Source organism: Marmota flaviventris, chromosome 6 (genome assembly GCF_047511675.1).
Source record: "Marmota flaviventris isolate mMarFla1 chromosome 6, mMarFla1.hap1, whole genome shotgun sequence".
NCBI lineage: Eukaryota > Metazoa > Chordata > Mammalia > Rodentia > Sciuridae > Marmota > Marmota flaviventris.
The window spans coordinates 12,153,900-12,174,075 of NC_092503.1; the positions used below are offsets into that span (position 1 = coordinate 12,153,900).

The window sequence follows — 20,176 nt, forward strand, 5'->3', positions numbered from 1 at the left end:
TTTCCTCTTCCCCCGGAATGTCTCTCCCTCTTCGCTGCCACTGCATTCCTACATGTTTGTTCTCTTTGCTTAGCTCTGTTTTCCATGGAAAAATAGCTTGATTCTCCTTCCTTCACCTTCAGGGATTGCTCTCTTGTTTCCCTTGAACTGCGCGCTGGGTTCAGTGATGATCAGTGGAGCCTCCGGGTGACAGTAGTTCCAGGCCTCTGCCAGTGTGATTGCTCATGCTCCTGCGTCTCTGTGGGGCAGGTGCTTCCTTTACCATTTGGGTGCCGCACCTGTGGGTGCATGAGCTGGTGCACTGGGCTGCTCTCTGCTCAGGAGCCACCATGGCCAGGTGTTTGGTTTCTGTAGCCCTAGGATATACAGGTAGATATTGACCTGTGCTAACAGCTGCTAGTCTTTTCCTCCCCCCCCCTTTTTTTTCTTAAATCTGAGATGCTAATGGTACACAGAAAATGTGAAGTGCAGAGCCTAGCAATAACATTATTTTTATTGGGTCCCAGAAAGAGATAGCTTGTCTTTTTCTAAAGGAAAGTTTTGGAACATAAGTTTGGGAATTATAGGTAGGGAGTTGATAGAAAAGAATTTTATCCAGAGTTCCTGGAAAAAAGATAGAGTCCATCTCTCCTGCGTTTTAGAGTGTAATTAAGAAACCTGGGAGACCCCCTCATTGCAAACTGTTTTTTATTCCTTTCAGATTAAAGTCATTTCTTTTCTGGCCCATCTGGGTGGGAGAGCCTTTTCTATTGACCAGGCCATTAAAATTTCTGAAGGCAGTCACAGACAGTAAGCTAAGGCTGCTTAAATGATGTGTGTAATTTCCTGTTCTGCAAAACTGTACTTTCCTTAGATCAACTAAGGGAGGTCTGAGAACATTCCATATTGTAGGCATCTGGCAGGGGAGCAGCAGCCCCTGGGGGTGAGCTGTGGCTCTCGGTGGCCTTGGGCATGCCACCTCCCCTCTGGGTTCCTCAGCTCCTGTCTCCAAAGGGGGATGGGTATGTAACACAGTCGTGGGGCACATTCGGATGAAGGGCTCAGATCCAAGAAATCCTGGAAGAATACCTGCCATGTAGAAAGTGACATTAAACTGTTTGCTGTTACAACATGACTTTATGTATTCATTTTTTCCAAATTCTACTTTATTCTTTTGATTTCATTTCAGAGAAAACTTGAGTTCTTTTTAACCCTAATATTTGGTAAGATGTCCCAGTTCTGTTGCATGTTGCATTAATGACTTTAGGACTCAATGTAGGCCCTCAATTTTGCAGATCTTTTGATGATGGAGACTCTTGAGTTTGTTCCACAAACACAGACCATCCCCGGGTCTATCCCCTGCACACCCGCTTGCACTGTGACATCACTGATGAGAGGGTGCCTGCGCCCGGGCCCCGGATTTTCACTTCCTTTATTGCTCATACCTAAATCTGCGCTGTGCGCTGTGTGTCAGTGTGGCTGTTTCTGGTGTAGAATTTTTTTTCCTCCGAGAAGCTCAGACAGTTCCTTGGACATAGTCTTGTCTACTCTCTCCAGCCCTGAGGCAGGGGTAGCTGAGGGGCATGCTCTTGGAGGCCACTATCCTAAGGAGCCCCATCGCCCTGCATCCTGATCGTCCCAGCTGAGCCAACAGGAAACAGGAACTTTCCTGTAAGTGAAGTTCACAGTACCTGCCACTGTGTCTTAAGTATGATGCAAAACCCAGGAGTGTAACGGGGCTTTAAGATTTTGCTCTAATTCTGGGGCTGTACAATCTTACAACTAAGTGACCTCAGAAGTCCTACTTCTTCACATGTCAGTTTGCTGTAGACAGATGGTGTCTGTTCCCTGCCCCCCTGTGGGGCTCTGGCTTTGATATTAGATGACCTGAGCTTTCTGTTCAAGGGTGTGGGATGAAGCTGTGCCTTAGTAATGTAAAGACAGGAAAAAAGCAGAGCCCCGAGTACAGGCTCAGAAGTGCAGGGCTGGTGGGACCACAGGGCCATCTTCCCAGGCCCTGATCTCACGGGTTGGTGAAGAGGCCACATGATCTGCTCCAGGTCCCACAGTTGGGAAGAACTCAGTGCTCTTACCTGTCAGCAAAGGTGATAGAGTAAGAGGAGGGGACAGTGAGATTAAGTCACTCAAGCAGCATGACATTTGTGTTGGTCCCCGGGGGCAGTAAAAACTGGATTTTCTGGAGAATGACGAGAAGGCTTGACTGGAGCCAACACCCATCCAACCTCGATCACAGCAAACTGGTGGAAATGTTGTATTGAAGAAGCTGAGAGTTCTCCCCCTGCCACATCATCTGTTATAAGTGTTGGGACTTTTCTGATTTCTCCTTTGGAGTGTCCACAGCTCTGGTCCCAAGGGGAGTCGGTAAGAAATGTTTGGCAAGTAAGTGACTGAAAGAGGGGTTCACCCAGATGCATCCCAAGAGGTGGGGGGCCATCCGACCTTATTGATTCATACCCATCAAGACCATGGTCTTTAACCTCAGCTGGGGTTCCCTTCTTTCATTCAGCAGATGTTTAAGCACCCCCTTTATATCATGGGGAGTGATGAGGCTCATGTGGTCCCAGCCTGAGGGAGAGAGGTAAATGCAGGCCTGGGAACAGAGGTACTTGCAGGTAGGTTGCAGGAAGGGAACATCAAGACACCTGCTCGTTGACTGTCCTGTGATCTGCTGAGGCCCCTCGAGGATCCGAGATCTGAGTTTAGGCTGAGGGATAAGGAGGCAGGGCCATCCTAGGGATGGGCTGTGGGTGGATAGGTGCTTGCCCAGGGTCCAGCATCGTGGAGCGGGAGAGTGTGGCTCACGGTGAGGCTGGAGAGGCAGCCAGGCAGGTCACTTGGTCTTTGCCAGCGGTGGACTTCATCCTCCAGGCAGGGGAAGCCAGCAGGGCTGGGAGCAGGGAGGGAGTGGCATTTATGTTGTGTGCTAAGAAGGCTTCGGAGGACCTCGAGCACATTATACCAAGCCTAAGAAGCCAATCACTGAGGACCATGAACTGCGGTGCCTGTGGAGGGACAGCTCTGTGGCTATACGAAGACCATCGAGTTGTGCATTCCAAGTAGGTGTGTTGTATGGTGTGTGCATTGTATCTCAATAAAGCCGTCATGAAAATACCCAACGACACTGCTGCTGCCTGACACACCTGCTCCACTGTGGGCAGCTGTGCCGGTCAGCAGCGGTTTGGGCCTGTCTCCACCCTCCTGTCTGCCCACCCCTTCCGCCTCCTCTCCTGCTGCTTCAGAGAGTGCAGGCCATCCTGGGGACACAGGTTCTTGCCATCGAGCCTGTAGGTGTCCCCAGCCTATGCTGGGTTCCTGCTGCCCTTCCGCAGTCCTGCAGGATGGCCTTAAATCCTGATCCAGTCTGTTAGTGGTTGTGTGACTTTAGGCCAGTGACTAAAACGCTTCCTGAACTCCAGTTTCTTTTCTTTTTCTCCAAAATTTAAAATTTTTATTTTCACAAATACTACATGAGATCAAGCATTTACTGTGTTCCTGGCACCATTTCTAAGTGCTTCAAGAATACTAACTCATTTAATCATGTTAAATCCAGTTGACCCCACGAGGTAGGTACTGTTAACCTCTCCATTTGTAGATGACCAGAGGCACAGAGAGATTAAGTAACTTGCACAAGGTCACACAGCTGGGAATTGGTAGAACTGAATCCAGACAGTCTGACTCCTGAGGACATATTACCTCTCCTGGCTAATAAAACAGGCTTAATAACTCCTTCTTGCTTTGCTCCCAGTTCTTTAATCTTCAATTACTTGACTAGTGACCTATATCTTTGGCCATTTTTGTGATGCTCAACATCATGCTTGAGACGTATAAGTCCTCATGTTAGAAGGTCTGTAAATGACTGTACTTGGTTAAGCCATTTCCTCTATGTCTGTTTCTTTGTTGACCACCTCAGGCCCTGCAAGGATCTGGTTGAAGTCCAGGGCCGGGTTCTAGCTTAGCTTTGCCTTTTACCTGGTACCCCTGAGTTTTGGTTTCCTTATCTGTAAACTGTTGAAATAATCCCCTGACTGGTCCCTTCCTGGAATCACGGCAAGGATCAAGACGACACTGTGTGTGCAGGTCCTCTCTAGACACGGCAGCCCCCACTAATGCAGGGGTTTGATTTAAAGTGCTGTCTGGCCGTTTGGGCTGTGTACTTTGAAATGACCGTGATGGAGGGTTACCCAAGAGCAGTTTTTCCATGTATATCCTAAGGGCTCAGGTAGAACAGAGGTGACGGACACGTTCCAAGTGGGACTTTCCCCAGTGGTGTTGACAGCGAGGCCCAGGTTCCAGGCCTGTTGCTGTGTCTGCCTGTGGTCCATTGTGCCGGGCTGATTCTCCCCAGTGCTATAAACTTATCAGACTTGCTGCTTGTGCAAGGAGCTAGTTAATTCTTCCCTAGATTCCTTATAAGCATCCCAGTGACAGCAGTTGTAGTAGTGTTTGGTTTTCAGACAGAAATCTAACTTATAACTTTGGCAAAATAAGCTGTGCTAGAAGGTCAAAAAGTACACCTAATGGGCAAAAGGACATTCTTTTCTTCAGTTTCATATGTTGAGTCTCATCCCCCTTCCCCTCCCCCCTTCACACCAAGTATTGCAGAATGGACGCTGCGGGTTTGGTTGCTGAACCGTTAACCAATAACTCTGGAAAGAACATTTTTCTTTACCAGAGTATTGTGGTATGCCATGTGTTCATCTCCACAGTTTTGTTTTTTGCTTTTAGAATTTGAAGCTCCTTGTCCCTTTTTTGATTTGACACGTGCCACAGGATATATGTGTGTGTAGGTACACATGCACATGTGTGCACACACATACACCTACAGACAGATAAGTCAACGTTGTGTTTTTTTCCTTGTCCTCAGTATTATTTTTCAGGTTCATCATACAGTTTTTGGTGGGGTGGGGCAGAGGGGAGGGCTTGTGGCTGAACACTGTTGGGTTCTGAATTCTGATCATCTGTTTAGACCACGGATGTTCAGTTGACTGATTCTCAGTGATTGATATCAGTATACATTTCTAACCCTCAAAATGATATCAGATGGTAACTAAGTAGTAACTAAGTTAGTAAACTAACTTCCGTCCTTTCCCCTGTCCCCACCTTGGGCTCTCTGCCCTCCACAGCTGGGCTTTGCCCAGTGCCAAGTGCTGGGAGGGTGGGGAGGGGTCTCTTTCACAGCAGCCAGAGGTTGGGCAGAATCTGTTGGGGGTGGGGCAGAGTGGGCTTGGAAGGCCTACAACTTTGAAGAAGCCAGAGTTTCCTGGTTAAAATTTTCAGCCAGGATGTGTTACTTACCAATTCAGAAACCTCAGACGAGTTGGTGCTTCTTAATGTTTTCTGAATAACTTGGACCCTTGAGCTAAGGTTTTCTGGTTTTCCTTCCTTAAATTTTCCTGGCATGGACCTGCTTCCTGTTCTCAGTTTTGTTTAAGTGATGTATCTTTTCCTTACGTGGCGAACCCCAAAGGGGGGTTGTTTCTTGGTTGCATCTTCTAGTGTCTTCAGAGTGACGTCAGCCTTAGGGGACATTGGTTATTAGTGAGACAGCGGCGTTGGCTGTGGGGACATGCACTAGGGACATGCGGGCGCCTTAGCACTCCCTGTCCTGCTCTGAGTGTTGCTTCTTGTGAGGAATGTGAGCGGTCAGGGTTGCTACATATCTGGAAGCTCTTCAGTGATGTGCAAACCAGCTTTTCCCAAATGGTGAAAGGCCAACCATTATCTTCAGCATTACTGTTCCCCCCCACCCCCAGGTTGGTACCCTAAAAAATGGCCAGTTGGGATATTCCTCCTTCTCAAAATCCGTTTCCCATTTCATAACCAAAGGGAAAGAGCTTTGGTGGCTCTTAATTGGGCTTCCAGGGTCCTTGCTGGCGGGTCCTCCATTATGTGCTTGGAGTTCATGCAGGTTCTGCTTGGAAGGGAGCAGCAGCCCCCGCCCCAGGCTTCGTTGTGCACTGAGATGAGCAGGGTAGGAAACCTGACTTACACAGAGCTTTTATGTGTTTTCTCAAAACCAAGCTCTTTCGTTTTTGCTAATGACTTTTTAGCTTTTTAGCTGAGGACATTTGGGGTTTAGTTCCTGGGCAGTTTATTTCCTTTTTCATACTTTTGTCGTGTAAATAAAGGGAAATGGTAAAGTTTAGGCATCATGCAGAAGCAGAGGTTTTTCAGTCCAGCTTTGAGACATTGTGTTGAGTCCCGGTACTAAATTAACTGTAACCAGAAGCCTCTCAGGATGACTAATGAAATCAAAGCTGCAGCTATTCCTTGGAAAACTGGGAATGGAACCATCATTTGACCCAGCTATCTCACTCCTCGGTTTATACCCAAAGGACCTAAAAACAGCATTCTGCAGAGACACAGCCACATCAATGTTTGTAGCAGCACAATTCACAGTAGCTAAGTTATGGAACCAACCTAAATGCCCTTCAGTAGATGAATGGATGGGGAAACTTTGTGTGTGTGTGTGTGATATATATATATATATATATATATATATATATATATATATATATATATATATATATATATATATATATATCACACACACACACACACACACACACACTTACATACATGCAAACCATACACACACACACACAGCATTAAAAGAGAATAAAACTATGGCATTTGTAGGTAAATGGATAAAGTTGGAGAATATAATGCTAAGTGAAGTAAGCCAATCCCAAAAAACCAAAGGCTGAATGTTGTCTTTGATATGAGGATGCAGGCGCATAATGGCAGTTGGAGGGGGAGAGGGGAGGAATGGAGGAACTTTGGATAGGGCAAAGGGAGGGAGGGGAAAGGAGGGGGCAAGCGGGTAGGAATGATGGTGGAATGAGTTAGACATCATTACCCTGAGTACATGTATGAAGACACAAAGGTGTGAAAATACTTTGTGTACAACCAGTGTCTTGAAAAATTGTGCTCTGTATTTGAAATATGAAATTAATTGCATTCTGCCATCATGTATAACAAATCCAAATAAATAAATAAATAAAAAATCAAAGCTGCAGCTAATGGAAGCCTAATGCAGGGGTGAGGAGTGTAGGAGCCAGAATTGGCCATTCACAGGCAGTGGGTGGAGGTGAGCCGGGGTAAGAAGCCAAGTTCATTTAAACAGAAAGCGGGTTGGAGTGGACACGAGAGAGTGTTTGGAGACAATAAGAACACTTAAACCATGATTGTAGTGTTATACAATTATGTATTGATTAAAACTCAATGCATTGTACACTGATGGCTAATTTCATTGTGTATAAGGTATAACACTGACCAAAAAAAAAAAAAAAAAAAGTGGGTAAAAAGTTGTAAGGGGTCTCCCCAAAATATATTCATGTATTTTACTGTGGAAGAAGAGGGATAACATTTTTCTCTGCTTTTAAATTCAATGTAACTATAGAAAACGATTCTTCCAAACATATAAAAAGAGAAGAAAAATTAGGATCGCACAATGTCAGAGTAGACTGACTTGACTAGTTGGTTTTTTAGGATGGCAGGTTTATCGTCACCTTGACTCACCTCTGGCGTAGCTATGCTATGCCAGGGTCTGCAGCTCTTTTCTGTAAGGGGCCAGAGCTCCATATTCTAGGCCTGTGGGCCCGACAGTCTCTGTCACAACTACTGAAAGCTCTATTGCTGCCCTAAAGCAGCCAGAGGCAAATGGGAGCACCGTGCCTGCGTTCCAATAAAACTTCACTTATAGATACAGGTACAGGTTGGATTTGTCCTGTGAGCTGTATTTGCCAATCTGGAGTGATACTTTTGCTATTTTGGGAGAAAGGCATTACAATGGGCACTCTCCCATCTTCTCAGGTTAAGTGTGATGGAAGGTGGGACTGCAGAGGACTTTGCAAAAGGGCAGGCCCTAAAGAGCTTGGGAGGCTATGCTAAGCTAATGGTTTTGGGTCTGTGAAGTTGTGATGTATGACTTTGCTCAGATGGAATTATAGAGGATTATTTAAGAGGAAGAAGGGACTGAGCATGGCAGCTGGTTTCTAGATTATTGTAGAAACCCGAGTGAGGGAGAAGTTTAGTTGTGACAGTATAGATAGAAAGGAGGAACCGAGTTCTGCTAGTCAGCTTTCATTTCCTATAACAAAATACCAGAGATAATCAACTTAGAAAAAGGAAAGGTTTATTTTGGCTTACACTTTGGAGGTTTCAGTTCATGGTTGGCTCATTGCTTTTGGGCTGGTGGCAAGGTAGTATGTCATGGCAGGCAGCACGTGAAGGAAGAAGCTGCTCACGTCATGGTAGCCAGGAAACAAAGAGAGAGGAAAGAGGAGGGTCTGGGGTCCCATTATCCCCTTCAGGGGCAAGCCCCCAGTGATCTAACTTCTTCCCACTAGGACCCACCTCCAGGAGGTTCCAGTAATTCCACGGGTTGAGGATCCAGCCTTTAGCACATGATCCTTTGGGGATGCTTATCCAACCACAGTGTGGTGAGGGAAGTTCAGCAGGTGCAGCTGATGGTACTTGAAGACTGTCCTCCGTGAGGATAAAAAATGTACAAGAAGGGGAGTTCCCTGTCTGTGGCTTGGAAAACTCCAAGTCCCGGGGGTCAGTGTCCAAAATAAGGAAAACAGGAGAGACAGGCTTGATGAGAGAGGGAAGGGATCAGGACTGTGTGTGCTGAGCTTGGATTAGAGAGCAGGTGGCGGAAGTCTGTGGAGTTTTGATAATGCTTTCCTATAACTAAGAAACCTATCTGCACACAGCTGCAATCAGTAGACATTTATCTATGTGTAATATGTATCCTCTGCGGTACTATCAGGCCTCTGCTAATGAGTAACTTCAGAAGCAAATATTTTCAAAAGATGATTAAAGATTTAAAACTTTTTAACATCACAAGGCAGGTGGATACTTAGAGTGTGTTTCTTCATTAATATTAGACATCATATTTCAAATGGTTCTTGATAGATTGGATCAGGGATTAAGAGTATTGGTCTGCTATTTTTCAGTTGCTTGCCCTTGTATTATCTTCAATGTACAGTCCCAGTTGCAGGGATCTCTTTAAGGACTTTGCCTGCGTTATGAGAACTAGTTGAGCTGAGAGTTGATGATAAACTACAGCATCATCACCATCATCATAGGCTGAAGGGAGTCATTTGGGTTTAGCTCCTCCCCTTTCTCAGTATAGGAAGGGCTTTTGGGTCCCTGGAGTACGTAGCAGGACATCGGACTCAGAGACAGACGGATGTGCCAGAGTCAGGTGCATATTGGTAAAGTTGAGATTCTCTTACATTTTTGGATAAAGTAATATAGCAAAGTTCTTGTATTTTCTTCCCATGTCTTATAGGTCCTTATTCTCCTGTGGACCACTGGGACAAAGTTTGGTTAAGTCCTTGCTAGTTGATAAGGTTTTTTTTTTTTTTCCTAGAGAAGAGGACAGATGATCCAAGGATGAAGTTAGCTATTCCAAATTCAAGGGACAGTTTGTAGGGAAACCAGTTAATGAAGGAGCAGAGGATAAACTTTCACCAATCTGGTGAGAAGCCCAGGAGAAAAGATGTGGGGCAGACAGAGGAGAAAACTTTCTAGAATGAAGAAGTTGGCAACAGCATCAAAACAGTGGAGATGAGACCTGCAGATTACCTACGGGGCTTGACAGTTTCGGGTCCTTGCAGACCAGTACAGGGCAGCTTCTGTGAGTAGTTGGGAGGAGGCCGAGTGTGGTGACCTGGGCAAACAGGAGGTTAGGGATGGAGCCCAGGTATTAACCACTGACTAATTCCTCTGTTACCAAAGCCCTTGAAAAGGTGGAAGGTTCAAGTTCAAGAATTGGTGAGGATAAATTTAGGTCCTAGAGGAAGTATGAGGGAATGGGTTTGAAAGTGTAAGATGAAGGATTGGGAAAATGAAGACAGTATGACCCGAAGGTGTGGCTGAAGTATGTCAAGAGCTCCTGTTGTATACAGGAAGAACTCCCAGGCCTGGACGTCCAGGGAGCAGGTGGCGTGGGTGGGCAGGTAAAGGGGACTAGAGGAAACTGGAGCAGGTTGGACCTCGTTACTATGTGGGACTGGAGAGGTGACCAGCCAGAGAGCCTCCAAGCAGTGCTCATGCCCAGCTGAGATGGACAGTGCCCATTGGACGGGGTCCACCTCCCACTGGCCACTCAGGACATTTCCGTTTTGGGCTCTTTGAGGGAGTACAGGAACTGCCATGGACTGTGTTAGTCAATGAAGGAAAATTGGCTTAGTCCACTGGTTCTTTTCTCCTCAAAGCAGGAATTCCAAACCAAGGAAAGGAGAACAGAATAGTGAGCGTCCCCCGCTAAGCCGTGGCCTCCTGAGGTCTGGGAGTGCAGTTGGATCCTGAGCCAGAGAAAGGCGGCCCTGGCTGTAGGTCCTCAGAGCAGTAATCCAGTGGGAGATGATAGGGGAGGGGTTGTTCCAGCGGCCTCAGACTTCTGGCTCTCCCTGCCAAGGAACTGGTTCGGCCTTCACGGGACCTGCTGAAGGCATAAAGGCTTAGTGGACCCTGTTGTCTCAGGCTGCCTCTGAGAAGAGGCTCTGGGCCTCTCCACCTGGCTTCCTCGAGGTGCTGCTTAGCATTTCGGAAAGGTCCGTCAATTTGGGACAAAATCTTTCTTCAAGCCTTTAAAATTACCTAGCTGAATGTCAGCGTAGTCCTGTGTTTCCAACCCAGGGTTATTGCCTAAACTCAAATGGCTGCATTCAAATCAGTCCTATCAGCCAGTTAGAACGAAGGCCCGCAGAGATCCTCAGAACAAGCCTTACAAAAGAAAGTCCATCCCAGGTGAAATGACAGGAGTGAGAGGGCGCCGGGTCCTGACCACACGCCGCCCTCCTGAGTTTTGGTGTGAGATCGGCTTCGCCCCATTCATCATCTCGTGCTTGTGCAGAAGCCAAAACACTGAGCTTTGGTTCATACCTGACCTTTTTATTCTTAGGAAGTTGTCCTGTTTGGGGGAAGTTATAACCTACTGGATGGGGGTGTCAGTAACTTGGGAAGACAGAAGAGTCGTGACAGCACAAGGTCCTGACGGCAGGACTGCGTTATTGAATGTCTGTAAAAGCGTCGGAGGTTCTGAGGATATTGTCGTCAGGTGCAAGTGTCCTCTCCAGCCTTGCCTCCTTTCCTCTGGCTCAACCATCACACGCGACCTGCTCTGAAGCCTCGTTTCCTTGGTAGTGGAGGTCCATCCCCACGGGGGTGTGCAGGGATGTTCGGTGTCTGCATGAGCCTTGTTGAATGAAATGGAATGTGTGTGAGTCTTTGAAGACTCTTCTAGTTGAAGAACACCCTCGATTCGAATCCTGTTGGAGCGTGTTTTGGCAGCACCTGTCATTTGTGACTCCTCGAAGTCCCGAGTGAGATGGGAGACTACAAGTTTTAGCTAATCTGATTTCTAAGTCAAAACATTTCTTAAAAAAAACAAACAAACAACAACAACAACAAAACCAGACAAAACAGCAGTGATGACAACAAAAACCAGGTTAAAACATCTTTTAATGGATAAAGAAAATGCCCTGCATACACACACAACGGAATACTATTCACCCCTAGAAGGACAAAACACTGCTGTGTGCAAGAACACAGAAGGTTCTCGTGCCAGCAGCAGAAGTGGTGGATGAGAGGCAGCCTCTCCTTTCATGCCGCTCATGTGCTGATGCAAATCATAAAGCACTTCTAGAAGAAACCAAGGCTATTGCAACCTGTCACATCTGCAGACACTTTCTGGGAAAGGCTATAGGCTGTTGAGATTTTTATCTCCGATTTACTCTGTTCCGGAGGGGGCACCTAAATTTGGGTTTTTTTTTCTTCTCCCTAGCAGTTTTTTATTCTGAACACTTAGAAAATTGAGGGCCTGAATACATGACATTCTTTAAAAAATATATAGTGCATTTATTATGTGCTGCGTCGTTTCTAGACTCTTTATAAATATTAACATTAGTTTTCACGGCACTTCTCTGTAGCGGGCAGTATTAGTTTCCCCATTTTACAGATGAGGCAGCTGAGTAGCTTTCCCCAAGTTACCCCGTCAGTAAGAAGGGGGACAGAGAAGGGAACTCAGGCCTATACAGGCCCCTTGTGCTTTTGGGATTTCTTTGTGAGCTTAGGGTTGCTTGGGCTAGCTTCAGTCACAGTAGGAAGCTTGGTCCCTCAGGGTCCTGGGCCATCCTCCATGAATTCACATTCCGTTGGTGTTTAATTTAATTTGTGTAAGTGGAATGTGTTTCACTTAATGTTACTTAATTACATGTTTTCTTAGTCCCGCTAGACTTTGTATAAGTCCCTGAAAGCAAGAAATTGGCAAATAGGTACATTTGGCAAATAAGAGTACAGTTTATTGCAAATTCTAGAACCGCTAGATCCGTTCACTCAAAATGGGCTTTCCTCTTCCTTTGTGGGACTGCGCAGGAGTTTAAGTTGGCTCTTTGTAAATGTCTACTTGTGTTCAGAACCCTACGATAACTGACCAATAGGCCGTAATGTATCGGGTGATAAAAGCCTGGGAGCAATTCTGTTTAAAACCTGCATATTCATTATCTGTGTGTGTTTGAGGGGGCAGCGTGTGAGTCACAATAGATTGTCTTCATATAGGTGGCACTGTGATATTCCTATTGGATGATTCTTCATCTCAGTGAACTTCTAAAAAGTAATTTAATTATTTTAATACTTTTATCATGTATAAACGGTTGAGTTTAGTTTGACATAATCATACATCATAGAACTTAATTCTCCATTTCCGTTCCCAGTGCCCCCACTTTCCTTCCTCTCTTCCATACCCTTATTGCCCTTCTTCCTATTTACTTCTTTTCTTTTTTTTTGGTACTGCGGTTTGAACTCAGGGACACTGGACCACTGAGCCACATCCCAGCCCTATTTTGTATTTTATTTAGAGGCAGGGTCTCATTCAGCTGCTTAGCGCCTCGCCATTGCCATTGCTGAGGTTGGCTTTGAACTTACGATCCTCCTCCTGCCTCAGCCTCTCCAGCTGCTGGGATTACAGGCCTATTCCACTGAATATTTACTTACTTTAATTGGTGCTTTATAAATATGCATGGTACATCCACTTTGAGAAACAGTATGGAGGTTCCTCAAAAGAACAGAAATGGAACCACTGTATGACCCAGCTATTCCGCTCCTCAGTATTTATCCCAAAGAACTAAAATCAGCACACTCTACTGATACGGTCACCAGTGTTGATAGCAGCACAGTTCTGTAGCCAAGTTATGGAACCAGCCCAGGTGCCTGTCATAGGGAGCTTTTGATGATTTGAGGTTACATTGCTTGTCGTCCCCCAGAATCCTCAAGGAGATTCTGGTCTGCTCTGTACCCTACAGTTCTTAATGTATGATCACCTGCATCCTGACTCTAACTAGAGCCCTCGCTATACCAACATCCTCAGTCTCCCTCTCTGTACTCCTCATATTACTTAAATGCTTCACTCCATAGTTACTCCTGAAATCCTATTTCTTCCTTCCTTTCTTTCTTTTTCTTTTTCTTTTCTTTCTTTTTTTTTTGGTTAATGGAAGAGGAACTCTGGCCACATCTGTATTTCTCTCTTTATTGAACATCCCTGGGACATGGTTTCCTCACTGTCATTCTAATGGGCTAATTTATTCTGCATGTGAAAACTTCTATCATTCTCCGAGTTTGATGCTTGAGTTTTGAGTGTTGAGCTTACTTTGCACGGTGGACACCAGTTGCAGTTCCACTGGTCACTGGTCCTTGTTTATTAGAAAAACTGTTTGTCATGTGGATGGATATGAAATAAAATAGGGCTAGGCTTAGATTTATTTGCTGGGGTTGCCATAGCAGAGTACCATAGATTAGGTGGCTGAAACAACAGAAATTTATTTCTTACCTGTTCAGGAGGCAGGAGGTCTGAGATCAAGGTCAGCAGGGCTTGTTTCTTCTGAGGCTACTCTGGCTTATGAATGGCTGTCTTTCCCGCTGTGTCTTCATGGGGTCTTCCCGCCGAGTGCATCTGTGCATCTTCTTACAAGGACACCAGTGGTGAATCGAGGCCACTCTCATGATGTCTTTTTAATTAAATATCCTCTTTAACGATTCCTTCTCCAAACATGTTCTCAAGCACCGAAGGTTAGGACTTGAACATAAATTTTGGGGAGATATAATTGAGCCATAACAGTATTTAAATAGCTGAGATAGCCTTCCTGACTTTTTGTGACTGATTAAAACAAAAATTCTTTGTAAAGCTAAGAAGTGGGCTGGAGAAGACAGATCCTGAAAGAGGAACACGAAAACCTGCTTGTGACCTGGTTTAGAGCTGGCTAAGGGATTTATGGTGGAGTTCACAGTAATTTGTCTTTGGCCTGCTCTTTCCCAATTTGGGACTCAGTTAGATCTAAAGTATCTTTTAAGTGCCTCTGAGGCTTTGTGATTCTATTTTAATAACTGTTTTGTACTTGGGCCTTGCTGCTTATTTAGGAAGATGCTTGGAGAGGAATTTCTATAATCCCAGGTTATAATCCCCTGTTTATCAAGTAGGATGCAGAAGAGCAAAAGGCTTGTGACCAGTAGAACTGGTTTGAGTTCAAGCTCTTTTTTCCTGTATCCAGCTGAAAAGAAGAACTGACAGAATCCTTCTCCTGGTTTCTCACCAGCCATGTGACTGCCATGGCCATGTGCATGTCTTCCAGGAGCCTTAATTTCTTATTTATAAAGTGAGGACAGAGTAGTCAGGGGGCTGCCCCTGGGCCTTGTCCCCTGCCGCTCTTGCCTGCTGCAGATGGGTACTGTCCTTCTACAGTGAACAGACTCCTGGTGGCTGGGTGCTGAGACAGCCTGTTGGCCCCAGGTAGGGGGTATCATTCTCAGCCTCTGGACTTTCCTGCCCCACTGATCGCTTGACTCACAGGCCAGAGGCCACGAGGCTCAAGGCAGTTGGAGAGGGTTTGCATCAGTGTGTCCAAGCTCACTTGCTGGGACAGAGTCCCTCTGCTAGACAGATGTCAATTTGGGGAGGATGAGTTTGTTACTATAAAATTAAATCGTTCCTTTCCTATTTCTATATTTGATAGCAAGAAATGGTTATCACAAAACTCTTCTTCATATATATATATATATAGGAGGCAAATGGTGAGAGTTTGTGGGGCTGAGATGTAGTTTAGCATCACACATCATCTGATTTTTTTTTAAAGAGAGAGAGAGAGAGAGAGAGAGAGAATTTTTTTTAATATTTATTTTTCAGTTTTCAGTGGACACAACATCTTTATTTTATTTTATGTGGTGCTGAGCATCGAACCCAGCACCCTGCGCTTGCCAGGCGAGTGCGCTACCGCTTGAGCCACATCTCCAGCCCACATCATCTGATTTTAAGATTCATGGACTTTAGTGTGACCAAAAGGAAGTGCTGGACCTCCTTTCTACTTTTTCCAATCCAGAGGAATATCCACGACACAGTTTTTGAGAAGGTTAAATGTGTGTGTGTGTGTGTGTGTGTGTGTGCATGGTGTGTGCATGTTCGTGCACGGTGGAGGGTCAGCAGCATGCCTTCCACATGCCTTGTTTAAAATTGAGTCTTCGTTCTTTGTCTTATAATTGAATTTATATAAATCTAGTCAAAAGCGACTTTTATTATTAGCTTTGAAAAGATTGACTGACTCAGGGTAAGATTTTATTCCATTAAAACCATTATCCAGTTGACCAGAGAGTTCTTTGTACAGGAAGGAAGATTCCCAAGTCCTGTTTGGCTTACCCATTTCAGACATTGACCGAACTATCTGACCTGGAAAAGCTGCCCCAAGCTAATCCACTTCAGGTTACTTTCTCTGAACTGCCGCTGGCTCCTCCCCCTTCAGGTTTGTGCTCATCAGAACTTCAGTTGAAGAGGCGAGAAACTTATCACAGACGTGCTTCAGCTAGAAAGGGAATGCCTTTCAACTGAAGTAGAAAAATCCTAGGAGTAGAAGAGTCTTTAGGAAGGTCGGATCCAGGGATTATAGGTTATTATCAGAGCATTTTTTCCCCCTCTCAAATGGATGTATTCTCAGAAAACTGATCACTTGGTTGTACCCGCTGACTAACAGCTGGAAAGGAGGAAAGAGCTCCTGTCTTGTAGCCATGTGCCAAATGACAAGGAAGATTTTGATTGGTTCTGCTTGAGTCACATGACCATTCCTGCAGCTGTGACTGGCTGGTGCCTGGCCACATGCCAACCACTGTGGCAAAGTATTTTTTCCCCCCGTGCTGAACACAGGGCCTTCCTTACACATGCTAGGCAAGTGCTCTATCACTGAGGCACATCCCCAGCCCAGCAAAGCATCTTGATTGGTAAGCCCTCTGGAAGAGGCATGGTGTCCCCAAAGGAAAGGTTGCTTAGCAAACAGATAACCTATGTCTGGTATAGATAACTAGTGTTTCAAGTCAGCAGGGAGTTAGCGTTTCCACCTTTAGTTTATAGGGAATGGGAAGGTACCTATAATAAAATTCTGCTTGGTTCACTTTAGAATTTTGCACTCTGCATTTCAAACCTGTTTAAGATGAGAAGATGTCACATGAAGGGTGCCTATCAGGTGGAATATACATTTAGAGATAAACAGTATTTGGTGATTGCTGAGACTGATGTACATGTGAGCCATTTGGGGGAGTAAAGGAATGAAATGATGATAATGGATTTTTCTTTTTTTTTTGATAGGGTTAGATGACTGCCTGCAGCCGTATGTCCACAAGTTTGAGCGGGAGAAGATAGATGGGGAGCAGCTGCTGCGGATTTCCCATCAGGATCTTGAAGAGCTGGGGGTCACACGAATTGGACACCAGGAGCTGGTGTTGGAGGCTGTGGACCTTCTCTGTGCACTGGTTAGTTCAGGAGGAGGTGATCTGTACTGCAATGACTTCCTTTAGAGCCTTATTCTGTCCAGTTCTCATCATGATCTAGTATATCATTATTTTCTTAGTGATCCATGAAGCATGAATTGAAGATACTATGAGAAGGGAAGAAAAATATCATTTTCTAGAATGAGGGCTAGAAAATTATAGTCTGTGAGTTAAATCTGGCTCACTGTCTATTCTTTTTTGGGGGAGGGGATGCGTGGGGATTGAATTTAGGGGCACTTGACCACTGAGCCACACCCCCAGCCCTATTTTGTGTTTTATTTAGAGACAGGGTCTCACTGAGTTGCTCAGTGCTTCGCCATTGCTGAGGCTGACTTTGAACTTGCGATTCTCCTGCCTCAGCCTCCTGAGCTGCTGGAATTATAGGTGTGCACCACCAGTGACCAGCCCACTGTCTATTTTTGTAAATAAAATTTTATTGGAACACAGCTGTGTTCATTCACTCCTGTGTTGTCTGAGGCTGCTCTTTTGCTGCAGCAGCGGAGTTCAGCAGTTATAAAAGGAACTGTGTGGTCCTCCAAAGCCTGAGATATTTATTCTTTTGCCCTTTACAGAAAAAAGTTGCCTTTTATGGAAAATGTCTGTATTTGTTTTATTTTCTTATCTTTTGTAAAGACTAAAAGGATAGACCCAATCTTCACTGCAAATGTCGTCTTCTAAATGGAAATGAGAAATGTCCCAATTTTCATGTCTGCTTTTGTGACTATTGAAAACATATTCAGTTTCACAGATATTTGTGCTGTTTGAATGAATTGATGTTTGTATTTGAAATAATCAACCCAGGAAATGGCAGCTAGATGGGAAAATGCTGAACTTCACTGCATATTATAGATGCTTAACTCTGGCTGTGTGTGAGTAGGTGTCATCCTGCTGGGCCCTGGTGCTGGCATTACACCGTGTAGTGGCTGCGTGCTCAGCTCCTTTAGGTGTGGGCCAAAAACACCTGTCAGAGCACTTTGTTTACAAACTGGCTGGTATGGGTGGGATTCAAGTCCATCTGCCGTGGTGCCATGTTAAAGATGCCTTTTACTTAACTGTTAGGATTTAGACGCGCTTGTCGGCATTCAAGCTGGGTTAGTAATGCTCTGAACACGAGCCAGAAGTATATACAATTACATCACTCAGAATGTGGGAAAGAATGTGCTCGAGATGGGTTTGCCATCGCTGGTCTGCGTTCCGTCGATTATACAACACTTGCCTCATTGTGCATATTCTTCTTCTTAAAATGGACAGAGCTGTGTCTTCTGCACTGGGATGCGCTGCTCTTGTTTGGGAGAGTAATGGGGAAATTATTTGTGGTTGATAAATGAGCTGCCACCAGGGAGACACCGAGGCCAAGTGGCCTGAGCATTGGCCGGGGAAGCAGGATTTTTGCATTCTAATCCTGGCTGGGCTCTGGAGATTCCTCCCTCTGTGGCCTCTGGGGAGTCTGTTTTCCCCATCTGTACAGTAACTCACCTTAGATGGGGCTGTGCACTTATGGGTCAGGGTTTTGCACTGCTGAGGACATGCCTAAGCATCCTGTTTATTATTCAAACTGTCTGGTTTTCACAGTCCAACATGTTTGAATTTACTTTTATTATACTTTCTGGGAACATGGCTTTTCGGTCTTTTCTGCTAGATGATCTGTGAATTTGAATTGTCTCCTTCACTTTGCAGTAATACTTTGAGGGCAAGTCAATTACTTTGAAATCCACCGCCTCCAAGGAGAAGGGGTCGACCAGAGGCACATTGTGTACATCCAGCAGGAGGATAAACAGCAGTTGCCTCTGGGCTCTCTCTTTGCTCTTTCCTCTTCCCTGCCTCTTAAAACATTAGAGTAAAATGAACAAAGCTGGACAAGTGCCAGAACCAAAAGCTGTGTTTTATCTCCTACAATTTCCTCCTAATTTCCTCCGTAGACCGGGCTTTGACCTCAGACTCATTCTGGACCTGCTCTGTGCAGTGGAGCCCCAGACTACGCTGGGCAGGAGGGTCCCTTGGGGGTTTGCAAATGAGCTGCGGAGAGTTTCTTAAGCATTTTAGTAAAATATCTCTAGTCTTCATAGCATCATTTAAAATATTCTTATCACAACACATACAATAACGCTATCTGTTTAATTCACTATCATATAAATCTTTGGATGCACAAATTGGTAATAGCTTTTTGCCCTGCATATTCATGTCCTGGGCAGTTGATGGGTAACCGTGATTGGCCCTGGTGTTATGAAAGAGGTTTCTGTGTAAACTCAGTTCAGTGGATGTTGATTTTATAATAGACAGGAAATGAATAGAATTAGAAGTAAGGAAGGAGGGAGGAAATAACAAAATCGCTGGAAAGTTTTGGAGCAAAGACAGGAGTAGATAGAATGGATAGGGGTTGAAAATAAGGAAGAGCTATTGATTAATTCCCCCAAACTGGCTCACAGTGACTCACGGTTGGTTGGTCTTGTTTGAGAGCCAGGGGAGAAACTGCCTTTTGTGAACAGTGACCTCGGTAGCAGGAGTGGCTTAGGAGAGTGACTTGCATTATGAGATGGAGTAGGATCACCTGCCAGGATTGAGCTCAGAATCTGGGCCCATTGTTTTTCCTGCTGTATGGGGCAAAGGGTAACTGGTACACACTGTAGAGCTGCTCTTTCCAGAACATAGCTATTACCACATGTGACTATTTAAGTGGAAATGACTTAAAATGAACTAAAAGTCAGCCCCTCAGCCACATGAGCTATGCTGCCCGTGCTCGGTAGCTGTGTATGGCTCTGGGCTACCATATTGGATAGTGCTGATGAAGACCGTTGTCATCTTGTAGAAAGTTCTGTTGAACAGCACAGGTCAAGAATCTGTGGTAGATACTAAGAAAGTACAGTGGGGTCCTGTGTTCTTTGTCAGATCAATGAAGCCCTAGTTTCCTAAGACTAGGGCAAGGGCAGCTGTCCTTTTAAGGTTGAAGTAGGCTGAGTAGTCAAAAAGTTGGAATGAATACATGTGTTCAGCGACACTGCCTACATTCATGGTTCAGTGAAACACCTGTACTGAATCTACCTGTGTAGCATGCTGATGTGCAGCCACACCCCCGAGATGATTCATTATCCATCATTTACCATGGAAAATCTGTGGGAAGTTTCTTTCTTTCTCCTTTAATGGGCGATATCAGGCAGAAGAGGACTCTTTGTCATCAAGTTGCATTGAACTTGATCTTGCTTAGGAGCTTATCAAATACCCTTAGGGAAACCATCAAGTATATTCTTAGTTAATTCATTAACTCAAGTCAATAAGATGGCTTTGATTGTGCCTCTGACATGCCTTTAGATCATGAACAGAGGTTATAGAAATGGGAAAAGAAGAAGGAGGAAAAGTCGTG

The 20,176-nt window shown here is 45.1% G+C and overlaps 1 protein-coding gene across 2 annotated transcripts in view; it reads left to right on the forward strand.

Moving 5' to 3' along the window:
• Cnksr3 (CNKSR family member 3) overlaps window positions 1-20,176 on the forward strand; it is an 88,086-nt gene that overhangs the window by 37,518 nt on the left and 30,392 nt on the right. For both annotated transcript variants that reach the window (XM_071612886.1, XM_071612887.1), the window contains exon 2: window positions 16,637-16,800. In XM_071612886.1, coding sequence (XP_071468987.1) covers window positions 16,637-16,800 — 164 coding nt within the window. The remainder of the gene's footprint in view (window positions 1-16,636; window positions 16,801-20,176) is intronic.